The sequence below is a fragment of the Ailuropoda melanoleuca genome, chromosome 6, assembly GCF_002007445.2.
Source record: "Ailuropoda melanoleuca isolate Jingjing chromosome 6, ASM200744v2, whole genome shotgun sequence".
Classification (NCBI taxonomy): domain Eukaryota; kingdom Metazoa; phylum Chordata; class Mammalia; order Carnivora; family Ursidae; genus Ailuropoda; species Ailuropoda melanoleuca.
This window is the reverse complement of record NC_048223.1, coordinates 75293955-75307380: the sequence shown is the minus strand read 5'-3', so window position 1 is coordinate 75307380 and position 13426 is coordinate 75293955. Positions and strand designations below refer to the sequence as shown.

The following is a 13426-nucleotide window of genomic DNA, read 5'->3' as shown; positions in this document are numbered from 1 at the left end:
AGGAGGCTGGCATGAGGGGGCTGGGATTAGACCCCGCCAGCCTGGGGGACTCTGGCCACCGACCACAGAAAGGTTCTAGCAACATTCCTGGCACCTTCCAGGGACTCACTACAGTGGAATGAATGGATGGATGGAGGAATGAACGAATGAGCCTGGCTATCTTCCTTCCGCTCTCCCCAATAACCTGCCGCATCCCTCCCTTCCGCACAGCAACAGTTAACGCGCTCTCCGGCGCTGGCTCACTTATTTATTTATTTCCCCACCACTGCTGGCACCGACCCATGCAGCCTGAGCGTGGCTCCGTGGAAATGTCTGTAATCGCCAGCACACTTTAGACATTACTTCCACACCATTTAGGGCTTTCCGCCCCGATAGCTGCGGCTGCATTTCCCTCCATCCCCATCTTTTGGGTTGTGTTGGGGGGATTTTTTTAAAGATTTGGTGGCCCCCTGTATTTGGGGGATCTGATGCTTTGGGGACATGGGGAGAAGGACAGTGCTTTAGGAGAATTCATTATTCTTCTCCCATTGCCCTGGCCCTGCCCCAACCATGACCAGGTAAGGGAAAGAAAAAACAATCACTTCAAGCTGCTAAGAAGCCTTTAAAGATTTTTGTGTCTTTTTTGTGCAGACTTCAGATTGGGTTGCTGATACAAGCCACAGCTTTGTGGGGGGCCCATGGTACTGGAACACAATAAAGGTCACTACAGAAGAATCCCCCTCGGAGCCGAACAACCCCCTCCTTCTGCCTTCTCCAGACTCAAGGCTGACTCCTCTGAACACAGCGGACACTGACACTAAACCCCAAACCCTGAGCAGATGTGCTGGTGGTAAAAGGCGTTTGGGGTTGCTTTGAGGGCAGTGTAATGAGGACAAAATCCGGGACCAGCTGTGTGACCTTGGGCAAGTCATTTAACCCGTCTGGGCCCATTTCTCCGGCTCCAACATGAGGATAACCAGATCTTTCTTACCACCCTGAAGGACTCCTGTGGGGCCCAGCAGAGGCACTGCGGGGAAAGGGACCCTCCTGCTGTGTTTCTGACTCTTTCCTCTCAGTCCAACTTTTGCTCGCTGCATTTAGGTTCCTGTAACTCCCTTCCCTGCACCCCTCCCCCCCCCCACATCCTCCTGACCCAGCAGCTGGACAGCTGCATATCCACCTGCAGAGACGAGCCTTCCCCCCAGCAGAGTCTGCGTAGAGGTGATGCCTGCAGGGGAGGGTCCCGCCAGGCTCTCTGGGGCAGGCTGCTGGCTGAGCCTGTCCCCCCGCAGAGCAGTGCTGCGGGACAAGCACTGTGGCAGCCCTACGTGAGCCACACCCATTTCAGCAGAGACACTTGGAAGCAGTGAGCGCAGCACCCAAACCACTAACCTTAGCACTGATCCTAACCCCTGTGGGAAGTGACCTCCCAGAGGGAGCTGCCTGTTCCATAGCGTAGGTGGTAATAAAAACCAAACAGACTGCAGGCAGTAAGATGAATACGGACAAACATACTCCGTGGGGATAGAAGCCAAGATAGAGGTTACCCATAGGAGGAGGGACTGGGAATCACAAGGGGGCTTCTGGGTGCTGGAGAGTTTCTGTTTCTTGATGTAGCTGTGATTACACAAATACATTCACTTGGCAATAACTCGTAAAGCTGAACACTTACGACTGTTCGTTTCTCTGTACGTATGCTTAAATAATATGTAGACTCAAAAAAAGAAAAAAGGAAAGAAAACGCATAAAGCTGGGAGGGAAGGAGGCACTGAAGAAAATACTCCAGGGGTTCGTCTGTCCCACTTGCATGAGGCTTTAAGCTCAAGGCCATCCTGTCTGTCCTGTCCCTGATCTCCATGATGACATGGACAGACCCAAGATTACCAATCTCATTTAACAGAAGGGCAAATTCAGATCTAGAAGGGGGGGTCCCTCACCCAAGTCTCCCAGCTGCAGATGGTGGGGCTCCTGCCTCCTCCAGGGTAGAGCTCTCCCCACTCTAACTTGCTGAGCTATACAGACAGGTGGCCAACACACGAGGAGCTGCCTCTGGCTAAGCCAGCCCCAGGGAGGCTCAGCAACCAGATTTGTACCCGGTTAACCTCTTCTGCCCACAGTAGCGGGAAAGGCCAGGCCAGGGTCAGGAGGCAGAGGGTGGGTCTGGGAGCGGGTTTCAAAGCCAGCATGGAGTGGGTATAAGCAGCAACTCCAAGGGCAAGGGGTAAAAGAAGCCTGTGCCTTCAAGCCTAGCAGAGAGAGGACCAGGTGAAGGGCTTGGGGTGGGACCCCAGTCAGCCACTTCCAGAGGGAACGACCTGGCAAGTCTGACTTTGCTCACACTTGGCTTGCCTGTCTGTAAAATGGGGACAGAGTACCAACCTCGCCCACTTCATTTTTTCCAAGGAAGGAAGGAAGACTAGGATTTAGTTAAACGGAGGGAGGAAGAAGGTGCAGGGGGGCATGAGTGAGAGCATCTTGGGGGAGGGCACGGCATGAGCAAAGGCAGGGCAGCAGGAAAGCAGTCACCCACAGTGAGGATCTAGGGTAGGAAGCACAGAAAAGCCCAGAGCTTAGACCTCAAGCAAATGGGATGGATTTCTAACATGTAGGGTTTGTGTTGGGAATGGCAAGAGGCATGGCTGGGCTCAGATGGGGAGATACTGAGAGGGGAGGGGTCCGTGGGAAAAAGGCCTCTCAGAGGCAGGACTGGGAGAGGGACCGTCCTGAGCCTGTGACCCTCCTGGACAAGGACGTGCCCGGACATTCGGCTCTTTGTGGCTGGCAGTCCTCCACGCCCGTGAAGTGGGCCGGCCGATTGGTGATGAAGACAGTGAGCGGGGAAGATTACATCGTACCTAGTGATTATGCCCTGGGTGAAATCTCTCGGCTGTATTACTGCATCTGGAGAGAAGAGCCGGCGTTTTCACAGACGGACGGGAAGCTTCCACTTACGGTTATTATAAAGAGGGAGAGCCCAGCCCCTCCCAGCTTCTAGCCAGTGCCACAAAGTTGCGAAGAAATTAAAGGCTGCTGAGGAATCAGAGAAATTATAATAATTCCATCAACGAAGCGCCTGCTCGCTTTCTCTTGTATTCCCCCCTCCTGGTAGGAAACAAGGTGGGTCAGGCAGCCTGCAAACATACCCACACCAGCCTACTGTGTGGGGGGCCTCCTTGTCAAGGGGGCTGCGGGGCCTGTCCCCACGCTGTTCTGACAATACTCCAACTTGTTTGGGTAAATCAAGGGGCTGAAGCAAAATTCCAAAGTCTCCAGAACAGGAGAAACAGCAGCGGCATGCTGGCGGTCTGCCAATACACTCACATGGCCCCGGAGCCCTACATCGGAAGGCAGCCCGCCAGGCCACCGCTCCTGAGCTCTGAGCTTGCGGGGGGCGGGGGGGCTGTAGGAGCCCACAAGGCAGCGCCCCTCCCCTCTCCCCAGCCCGGCTCTGGACATCAGACCCCATCTGGGCAAACAGCGCTGTACCTCCAGTGGAGGGATGGGCTCAGGCTCGTGGGTTCTGGAGACCATGTCCCTGAGAATCTTCCCCAGTCACCTTAGGTCTTCAGCGGTTTGCCACTGACTCCTGGGGGGACCCTGGGGAAATGGTTTCCTCTGCCTGGTTTTGTCGACCTGTGCAGAACGTGTGGTTAGATTAAGTTACCTTGACGGTCCCTCTGGTGCTGGTTCCAAGGAGCCCATTTGCAACGCTCTCAGGTCATCATTACCAGTTATTTCTCGGTGACTGCTTCCTTTTTTCTTTGTCATGTTTTCATTTCATGTTTTCCACATGTTTCCTGTCTCCCACTGGACCGTAAGCTTCTTGACCACTCCCACCCCAATAACAACCAATCCGGCCATAGCAATAGAGCCCCATCTGTCAAGCTCCTTGGACCCCAAGTGACTTTCCTGAGGCTCTCTGAGAACTCTTCATGACGACGGGCATACCCATCCTCTACCCCAGGAGTGTGGTGCTTCATACATGGGCTCTCTCGGAACTTTCACCCCCCCCAACATACCCCCATTTTACAGATGGAGGCACTGAGGCTCTGAAAGCCCAAGCATCTTGCTTGTGGCCTCCGGGTGTGGAGTCAGAACCTGTGTGTGCGTGGCTCCGTCACCCTGAGCCACAGCAGGGATCAGGATCCCCATGTCACAGGCGGAGCACAAGTCCTTCCATCAGTGTCCTTAGCCTGCTGACCACCCAGGGTCTGAGGAGACCCCACTGCCTGGAGGAAAAGGGGTGCAGGCAGGAGACCTGACCCCTCTGGCAACAGGCCCCACCACGGGGGAGAGGAAACCATTTAAGAGAAAGGGGATGAAGACGACAGATGGCCTCCGGGCACGTGGGGCTGGCAGCCCAACCATGCGACAGCCGGCTCTCGTCTCCTTCCGTTTAGACGGTCTTTACTCAAAGGGCGGGGGTGCAATGAAAGGTGTGCCGGCTTGCGCCAGCGCACCCCTACGGCACGCGAGCCGGGCTCTGCCCCTGGGCCCCTGCTTCGTATTCATGGCAGAGGGTCCTTCAGCCATTGCAGCAGAATTATAGGAGCCCCCGAAGACTCCCAGCCAGAACCGGCAAGGAAACCGGTGTCACGAAGAACGTTATTACTGTGCAAACACAATAGTAATTTTAATTACATCTGGGCTCCTTCTGTGCCCTGCTCCCATGTTGCCCTCTTTCTTTGGGCGGAGAGTGGCGGAGGGCGCTCACAGCCCCGGCTGTGCCCCGTGGGCATGGAAGCAGGAGGTGACACGGAGGTCGCGGGGGACCCCAGGGGAGCAGGCTGGCGTTCACCTGTAGGGGTGGGTCTTCTACTTCTCACAGAGCAGCGCTGTATGCACATCGGGGACCCAAATCTTGGAGGCGGGGCACACTAGGTAGTGGTGTCACCACGAGCACGGCAGGGTCCTGTCCTCAGGCTAGAGAGTGGGCAGCGGGCGCCGAGTGGGGCTTGTCCCCCGGATTGCTACAGCCTGTGTACAGGGCGCGTGTGACCTTGGACGGCGGTAAGCCTGTGCGTGAGGCCCCGAGCTCCCCGCCCGTCTGCCCCCATCCTGCCTCTGTCAGGGTCTCATCTTTGCGACTTCGGTCAAATTATAAGCAGGTCACGGCAAAGCTGCAGAAAGACGCACGCGAAGACGCTGGAGGTAACAAAGAGCAAGACTACGGCTCTAGCTGAGAGTATGCTTGACTTGGGGGCTCGAGGAGTCGTGAAACTCCTCTTGGCCTCAGTTTCTCTCATCTCTAAAATGGGAAGAAAAATTCTCCCCTAACTTACAGAGTTGTCACGAGGCCAGATGAAGGGAAAATACTCGGATATAGACAATACCACTTCAATACGTACACACTCAGCATATCACCCACGTGTGTGCATGCATGGGCACGAGCGCGCGCACACACACAGTTGCACCTCAAGACTATGTAGAAACAGGTGGCCCTGCTGCTCTGCTCGTGCGCGTATGTCACTTCATCGCTACAAGCCCAAAGCTCGGTGCTCTGGCTGCCGCAGGCTGTGGCACCTGCCCGCTGCCGGAGAGGACGTACCTGTCATTGTGCACACAGTGGGGGGCCAGAGGACCAGAGCACCTCGGGGTGCTCACTGAGGGGCACAGAGACATGGCACAGCTCGGGGCTGCCGCCTGGCTAAAGAAACCACTCTGGCTCTGGCCAGCAGATCCAGGGCCCCTGAGATGATGTATTGGTCCCCCTCTCCCAGATCAATAGGTGGCTGGTTAGAGATGCAGGGGGGCCGCCGGGCACCACGGCCCCAAGGTATAAATCATATGGCCTGTCAAGGGACTGCCTCTCCTGGCGTGGGAGACGACACTCTCATGAGCAGAGCTGACATCTCGGGGGAATGGCCAGCCCAAGCCGGTAGGAGCCCCCCGACCCCCCACCTCTCGCTGCAACCCGAGGATGCAGTTTATAAATCATTCAGCATCTGATGGGCACGCTGTGAGGAGGGCAGCTGGGGGCACTGCTGTCAGCCCCAGTGGGTGCTAATAAGTCTGGTCATGCCCACCTCTGCAGGCTCGGGGCCTCATCTGTCTACCCCTCTGGGGCTCCTGTGCGCCCACCACACTAAGAGCATGGCCCAGGTTCAGGACCTGGCGGGCAATAGAGGGCACTAGAGAGCTCCAGCAGTGAGCTCTCAGGCGTCCTGTGAGATGCGGGCACCCCCTCCACCCCAGCACCAGGCCTGGCTGCTCTCATCCCCGCCCGGGGCACTGTGAGCAATAAAGGACCCCTCACCTGGGTGATGAAAGCTGGTGGGGGCAGAGCCCTTCGTGTGAAGGCTCCTGCTGTCCTCCCAACTGTCCAAGAAACAGAGGGAGCAGTGGGGCTCTGCCCATTCTTGAAGTTCTGGTCCATGAGCTGGGCCCCAGGCTGGGTGCGGAGGGCACACAGTCCCTGCTCAGGATGGCGGGGGAGACGAAGGTACCAGCAGCTACAGTCTCGGCCATGTGCTGGACACTTGCTTATGCTGGGCCCTGTGCTAAGCACTTCCACCACACACAGTCCCATTCACTTTAATCCTCACAACAATTTTGCAAAGCAGGCATAATTATCTCCATTTTGCAGGTAGAATCAGGCCTGTCTCCTAATCCTGGCTCCATCCTTGACTAGCTCTGGGCAAGTCATGAAACTTCTCTGTTCCCACGTCCGCACCCGTGGCATGGGACTAACAACGTGGCTAGCCCGTGAGGTGGCAGTGAGCACTCAAGGAGCTCCCACATGCATGGAGAGCAAGGCCTTGGGCACAGAGGAAACTCTCAACAATAACAGCGGCTTATTATTATCATAGAAATGAATTACTTTGTTTCACTGACACATGCTCACCAGGAATCTCCTTTTCCCTGCTTTCCTGTCTCCAGTAAGGAGCTCCAGGGAGGAGTTACTTTCATCTGTCCTTGCTAAGTGACATGGAGAGATGGGGTGGCCTTGGGGGACCCTGGCTTGGACTATGCCTCCAGTCAGGGCAGGGGGCCTCAGGCGCCTGCTATCTCATCCCAGTCTACCCTTCCCCTCTTCCGGCCTCCTCCCCACCTCACAGCTGGTCACACGAAGCCATGAGTGACAGACATCTATGCAGGACCTGTCCATCACAGTGACACAGGGAGCCCACTTCCAACCCAGCTTTATTTCCACAAGGGAACACTGGGTACCAGTGAGGGACACGCCTACGCCAACTGCCACTGGCCCTCTTCAACAGGATCCCTGGTCAGCAGTTAGAGTTCACGTCCCTCTTTTGGAAATTCCAATATATGAAAAGAAGCCAAGGGACAGAGAGTATGTGACATTCAGAGACACCACAGTCTCCTTCTGTGACTACCAAACTTCTACACACCCGGTGAGGTCCCAAACAAATAGCCCCTGTGTAGAGGCCAGGTCATTCCTTCCACAGTGCTTTCCTCCTGCTTTGCACACCCTAAGCTACCATGGCATTTAATACGTTTACATGTAGTTAGACATCCTCTTGTCTTTCTCCCTATAGAATGATCTCCCCTGAGGACAAGACCTTAGTCTTAGTCATGAGCATTTTACTGAATATACAATGAGCTACAAACAGGGCTAAGGGCTTTACCCACCTGCATTATTCTTTCTCTCACAATGACCCCACAAGACAAATATTGTGGCGTATCTCATAGATAAGAAAACTGGGGTCCAGAGAGGCTAAGTCACCATCTGAAGTTGCACAGCTGGCAAATGGGAGAGTCCCTTTGCTCTACCCTACATGTCCAGGTCAGCTTGGGATCCCTGGGCCTTGCTTCATAGCTGTTCAGCAAATGTTTGCTGTGTTCGTTTAAAAAAAAAAAAAAATTGAGTGGCTCAGGGCACGGTGGGTCAGCACTGGGCTTTGAAGGACCGGCAGAACTGAGTCAGGTTGAGAGCAGAAAGAAAACACTCCCGTACCAGTTAGAACAACACAACGTGTGTGTGTTGGGGTGAGAGAAAAGAGAGACGCAGACCCAGGTTCACAGCCACTGAAACGGCCCCTGGGCTGACTGGACGATCCATGCAGAAGAAGCCGGCAGGGAAAGCAAGAAAGGTAGGTTGAGGCCAGGTGGATAACAGCCTCAACTGTCCAGCTATGGTGGCTGAACTTGTCAGAACTTCAAGGACATGGCTGTCCCTGAGATTACAGAAGCCCTCCTTGACTCCCCAATTCGAGGAGCCACCTGGCACCATCTGACTTCTAACCTCACGCCCATCTTCCAGCCTGAACACCCTGGCTCCAGGGTCACCTCCCCGGGACACACCTGGAGGGCTGTGTGTGTGGGGTGGCCCAGGAGGACACAGGGGACAGGGCAGCGCTGAAGGTCAGCGAGGCGGACACACACCCCTAATGGAGGTAGCGGAGCGGTGCTGCTGGGCACAGACACAGGCAAACACGTTCGAGCAAATTGGAACGCCATAAAAGTCTATTACAGCAAATCAAACAGCAGTCAGCATGACAGCCATTAGCCTGAAATGAATACACGGGGACTTAATGAGGTCTGTCGAGGCTGGCTTGGTGAATTAAGTTGCCAATTCTAGCAGGATTTCCCTTTTCTTTACGGACTTGAAAGCATCCACGCTGCCTCGTTAGGGCTTCGACAAGTGAATTGCAGGGCCTTTCACCCTGATAAAATGGATAATTACATGTAGAACAGCTTTGTGAGGGGAGAGGGCTGGGCAGGAGGGGAACCAGGAGCACAGAAACCCAAACACACCTGTCTGGCTTCTCCTGAGCAGGGGCGGGGCCAGGCAGGGGGTCTCGGGAGGGAGAGGGGCAGGGCTGCGGGGCAGGGGGCCAGCGAGCTTCTGCTGGAGAAAGGGGCAGGGTCTGGCCTTGATCCGGCCTCTCACCCACTCCTATTCCAGCCCGAGGACATAGGTCCCCATGGGCCATATCTCCAGGGCTTGCTGTCACCAGGGGAGTTTGTTAAAAATGCGGCTCCTGGGCCGGCTCTTTCCAAACTATGGATTCAGAGTTGGAGAAGTGCAAGAGCATGCACCCTAACTAGTCCCCCAGGAAATTCTGATGGGTATGTTCAGGGCCTTCTGATTCATCCCTTCTCTAGCACTCAGTTCTGAATGGCTTCTGAGACACGTGGTTCTCCTGCTTTAGCTTGCATCACTCCAGGGCTGGGAAGCCAGTACATCCTTGGGGGGGTAGGGGGTGGACTGTGCACTAGATTTCAACATTAGAAACTTCTTCGTTATGTAGACCTAGAATTTGTATCCCTATAAACTTGCTCTTCACACCCATTTTTGGGTTCTGGGCCCAATAGATCCCCAACTTATCAGGGCCCCTAGGGCTGGGGACAGTGGATGCTGAGAAGGTGAGGGAGAGGGGGCAGGTGGCTGGCACGACCCGAAGTGGAGCTCAGTAGATGGAAACAGCCACGGAAGCTTCTCGGCCAGCCCTTAAGGAATAATGAAGTACTGAAGGAAAAGCAGGAGCTTTTCCTGCTGGGATTCATCTTTAGATCACAGGCTCACAGCCCTAGAAGGAACCTGGTCCAACTCCCCAGTTTAACAGCTGTTGGAACCAAAGCCAGCAGGGGCAGTGATAGGCCCAGAGTCTCACCCAGCCAGTAGCTGGAACAGCCAGGACTAAACCCCAGGTGTCTTGACCTACAGGAGCTCCACGGCTCACCTTGGCAAGAGTCAGCTGGAAAGCCACCTCCTCCAGGAAGCCTGCTGAAATTTCTCTGGTCCCTCTGGCAACCCCTCAGCACGACACCTCACATGGTCTCCAGGTCCCCCCTCTTTCTCTGGTTTGCATTCTCACCCTACTTATTTCCATAGGGCCTCTGCCATACATCATGCTTCTAGGGCAGGGGCCTGGGGTTGCCAGGGTGACCTCAAGGCCAGCAGGAGAACCCAGACTCAATTCTGGGCCAGGAGCCAGCAGGCCCTTTGCTGGTACCTCAGCTGGGGCCTGAGCCAGGCAGCTAAGTCTTAGCTCAGGTGACCACACCAGGCCAGGGCTGGTCAGTGCCGAGCCACCTCGGGTCAAGAGTGGCCAGGCCTTCATGCAGCTGACACCACACCCCACCGGCCACACTGAGCAGCCCTAAGTAGGGCATCACATATCAAGTCCAGGAGGTGGCCTGGGGATGTTTACAGGTGAGCACCCACACAGGCTGTCCTCCAAGAACTGTGTGTCCTTGTAGCTGGCCCCTCTCAGCCCACCCTCTCCTCATCAGATGGGCAGCAGGCAGGCCACTTTATCCTACCTGTCCTCTGTTTTTATTAGATAAGAACTGTGGCCCAGAGAGGGTAAGTGGCATGGCCAAACAGACTCAGCGTTCTGGAAGTAGAGCAGGGGCTGGACCTCGGGTCTCCTGCTGCTAGTTCCAGCTCCTGTCATTGCACGTTCTTCTGGCCTTCCAGGTCTCTGGGCAGCGAGAGCCTGGCTCAGCGCCAAGCCCACAGCAGACACTCAATAAATATTTGTTAACTAGATGACTGACTGAAGAGGCTCTCTCCTTGGAGGCAGAGCCCTTCGGAGAATCCCAGGGGATTCCTACAGGGCGGCATTGGAGGTCATGTCTCCTGGCAAGGTAGAGAGGCAAAGGCTGGCCCCGGCCCAAAGGCTGGGGAGGAGGGATGTGACCTCTCATCCCCTTGCCGTCGCTGCTGCCTGCTGCCCCCTGTGAGGGAGGACAGAGGGCAGCCATGCCTGCCAGGATGGCAGCTGAGCAATGGGTCCAAGGCTCATTAACTCAGAGCCGTGCCCTTGGTTTCTGAGCCTGGGCCCAGAGTGCAGGCTGGCACGTAGAGACCCTTAATTAAATTAGGGAGACTTCCAAATGAGAGGGGGACCAAAGCCAAGCTGCAGTCCCAGACACGCTGGCCACAGCTCAGGGCCCGATGCTTGGGACTGCGGGTGCTCCCTCCTTATGCCTGGCCCGGTCAGGGGCAGGGCGCGGGAGCCTCTGGTGTGTTCTTACCCACACACTTGTCCTCACTTTCCGCCATCTGGCACAACCATAGGACCATTGGCTCATAGCTGAGTGAAGAGGGCCAGGAACAGGAATGGGGTAGAGGGCATGAGACAAGGTCTTGTCATCTTGGAGGGAATCTGAGGCTGCCCTGGGAGTCAGGAGGCTCAGGGGCAAAGCTGTGTGACCTTGGGTAAGTCACTGTCCCATACTGAGCCTCAGTTTTCTCATCTATAAACAGAACAGATATTTTCTAAAGACTCTTCCAGTCTCCTGATCCAGTGACATACAATATAAAGGGGCTGACCTGCCTCTCCCTAGTGGATTCCATCTTCCGTGGTTCCCAGGCCAAACTTTTACTGCTGCCATTCAATCCAGAGCCCTGAGGGCAGGCCTGAGGGACACCCAGCAGAAGCTCTTTACCTACCACCTTCAAGGTCTTTGAATGGCTAACTGCTAGCCCAGAAGACTGCCATCAGTCACTGGGAGAGGGACAGTAAGCCACGAGAACCCTAGCACGGAGCCGGCAGCCAGCTTATTAATGAACCGTTTGTAATGCAATAATTTGTACTTCTCAATTACCAGCGATGCTTGGTTTTACATGCATGCACTCATGCAAACACACTCAGAGTACACAGACGACCCAAAGGAGCAGAGGGCCAGGGAGACAGGGGGGCAAGCATAAGGCTAGGGAAAGATGTCCCTTCCTGGAGCTGTTTGCTTCCTGTGTCCTGGGCGGGGGACGCATTCTGGCCACAGCTGGAAAGTCTGGGGTCGGGCCTGCTGACCATGTGCCCGAGGCCCACACTGGCTATGAATGGAAGGAAAGAGGCCACAACACCTGCCCCTCCCAATTCCTGTCCTGCCCGCCTCCAGCTGGAGTTGTGGGGCTCATCCCAGGCAGGCCTTCTACCAGACCCGAGGCTTCCACCGATCCATTCCCCCTGACGTCAGGCGGGCCCCTACCCTCAGAGGTGTCGGCACGGACACCAACCTGTCCAGAGCTGGGGCTTGGGCTGTGGTGTGGGCAGGAGAAGCACAGCTGCAGCTGCCCTTTCCCCAGCTTCAGCCCACTCCCAGGTGGCCCTGGAGCAGCAGCCCACCCGCCATGTCCATCAAGCATGGCCCTGGGGGCTCCTACCTCAGGGATGCGGACGCTGTAGGGCTGGTTGTGAAAAGTGGGTGCGTTGTCATTCACGTCCCCGACCTGTATGTTCACCTTCCGCGTGATCACCTGGCAAGAGAAGGGGGGGCGGGATTTAGTGTTGGCATCGGCCCCTGGCCTCTTTCTGCCCACAGGCCCAGGACCCTGCCTCCCAGGGCAGCAGGGGCCTCAGGAGACACTCACCCCCTGGTGGTCGCTGACAGAGAACTCCACTGTGAATTCGGACTTGGTCTGAAAGAGAAGGGAGGGAGGGAGAAGGCAGAGTTAGAGGGAGGCACGCTGATGTCCTGAGTCCTGGGCTCTGGGCTCTAATCCGGCCTCGGCCTCTAAACTGCTGTGTAATCTTGAGCAAGTTGCTAGACACCTCTGTGGCCATTACTTTAAATGCAAGGAGAAAGCAAAGGTTGGGGTTTTCAAACTCGTACCTTAATTTGCTAAGGGATGCCATGTCACCAATTCCTGTGTCTCTGGAAAATGTCCTTTAGGGGAACACTGTTCATGGGGATCGACTTGTCTATACCACGGAGCCACCATTCTATGGCGGATGAACCCTGGGTCATCGTCCTTCCAGTGGGGACATCCCACCCACCTCATTCCAATCCCAAGTCCAGATGTCAGCTCTGACCGTGGAGGAGGGACACCATTTAGGCAGGAAGATGCTACTTCGGGGTCAGAATGGGGCCTCAGAGGAAGGCCCCTAAAAGAGGATGAGCCAGCCTCCCTCAGTGTCTGCCCCTGCCCCCCAGGAAAGAACTGGGGCAGGGTATGGCTAGCTCGTACCTCTCTGTCCAGCGGCTGCCGCAGCCACACCACACCTGTGTCAGGCTCCACGGCAAAGAAGCGGGAGGCCTCCTCCCCAGACACGCCAAACACCAGGGGGTCATTGTCCATGTCTCGGGCCAGCAGCTGCGTCACAGAGGAACCTGGAATGGCCATGGGAGAGGTCAGAGGGCAACTATGGGAGGTTGGTCCACTCCTCAGCACCTTGCTCAGGTGGTGGAAGCCCAGCAGGAGCCGCCACCCCACGGACTGCCCCGAGGTCACTGTGCACCTCTGGGCTCTGACCCAGGCTCCCTGCCCCCAGCCTGGCCACTTATCACAGCGTGTATGTGCCCGTCACAGAGAACTGTGGCTAACCATGTTTTAGGTGGCTAACAGACAGCTGAGACCTGGGCCTGTCCCCCTTTCTTTTGATTTTAATGTGGAGACTCCCTCCTCCAAGTGGCTCAGATGAGGGCAGGCCCCTTCAATTCTTCTGTTCCAGGATGGGCACATAACTCAGCCTTAGCCAATCAGAGCATTCCATCTCCCTGGTCACAGAGATTGGTTCAGGGATGAGCACGT

The 13426-nt window shown here is 55.9% G+C and overlaps 1 protein-coding gene across 1 annotated transcript in view; it reads right to left on the bottom strand.

Moving 5' to 3' along the window:
• The window catches only part of CDH23 (cadherin related 23), a 392002-nt gene that overhangs the window by 261265 nt on the left and 117311 nt on the right, over window positions 1–13426 (bottom strand). The window contains 3 exon segments of the mRNA XM_034663592.1: window positions 12059–12151; window positions 12266–12313; window positions 12863–13005. Of these exon segments, the coding sequence (XP_034519483.1) occupies window positions 12059–12151; window positions 12266–12313; window positions 12863–13005 (284 nt within the window).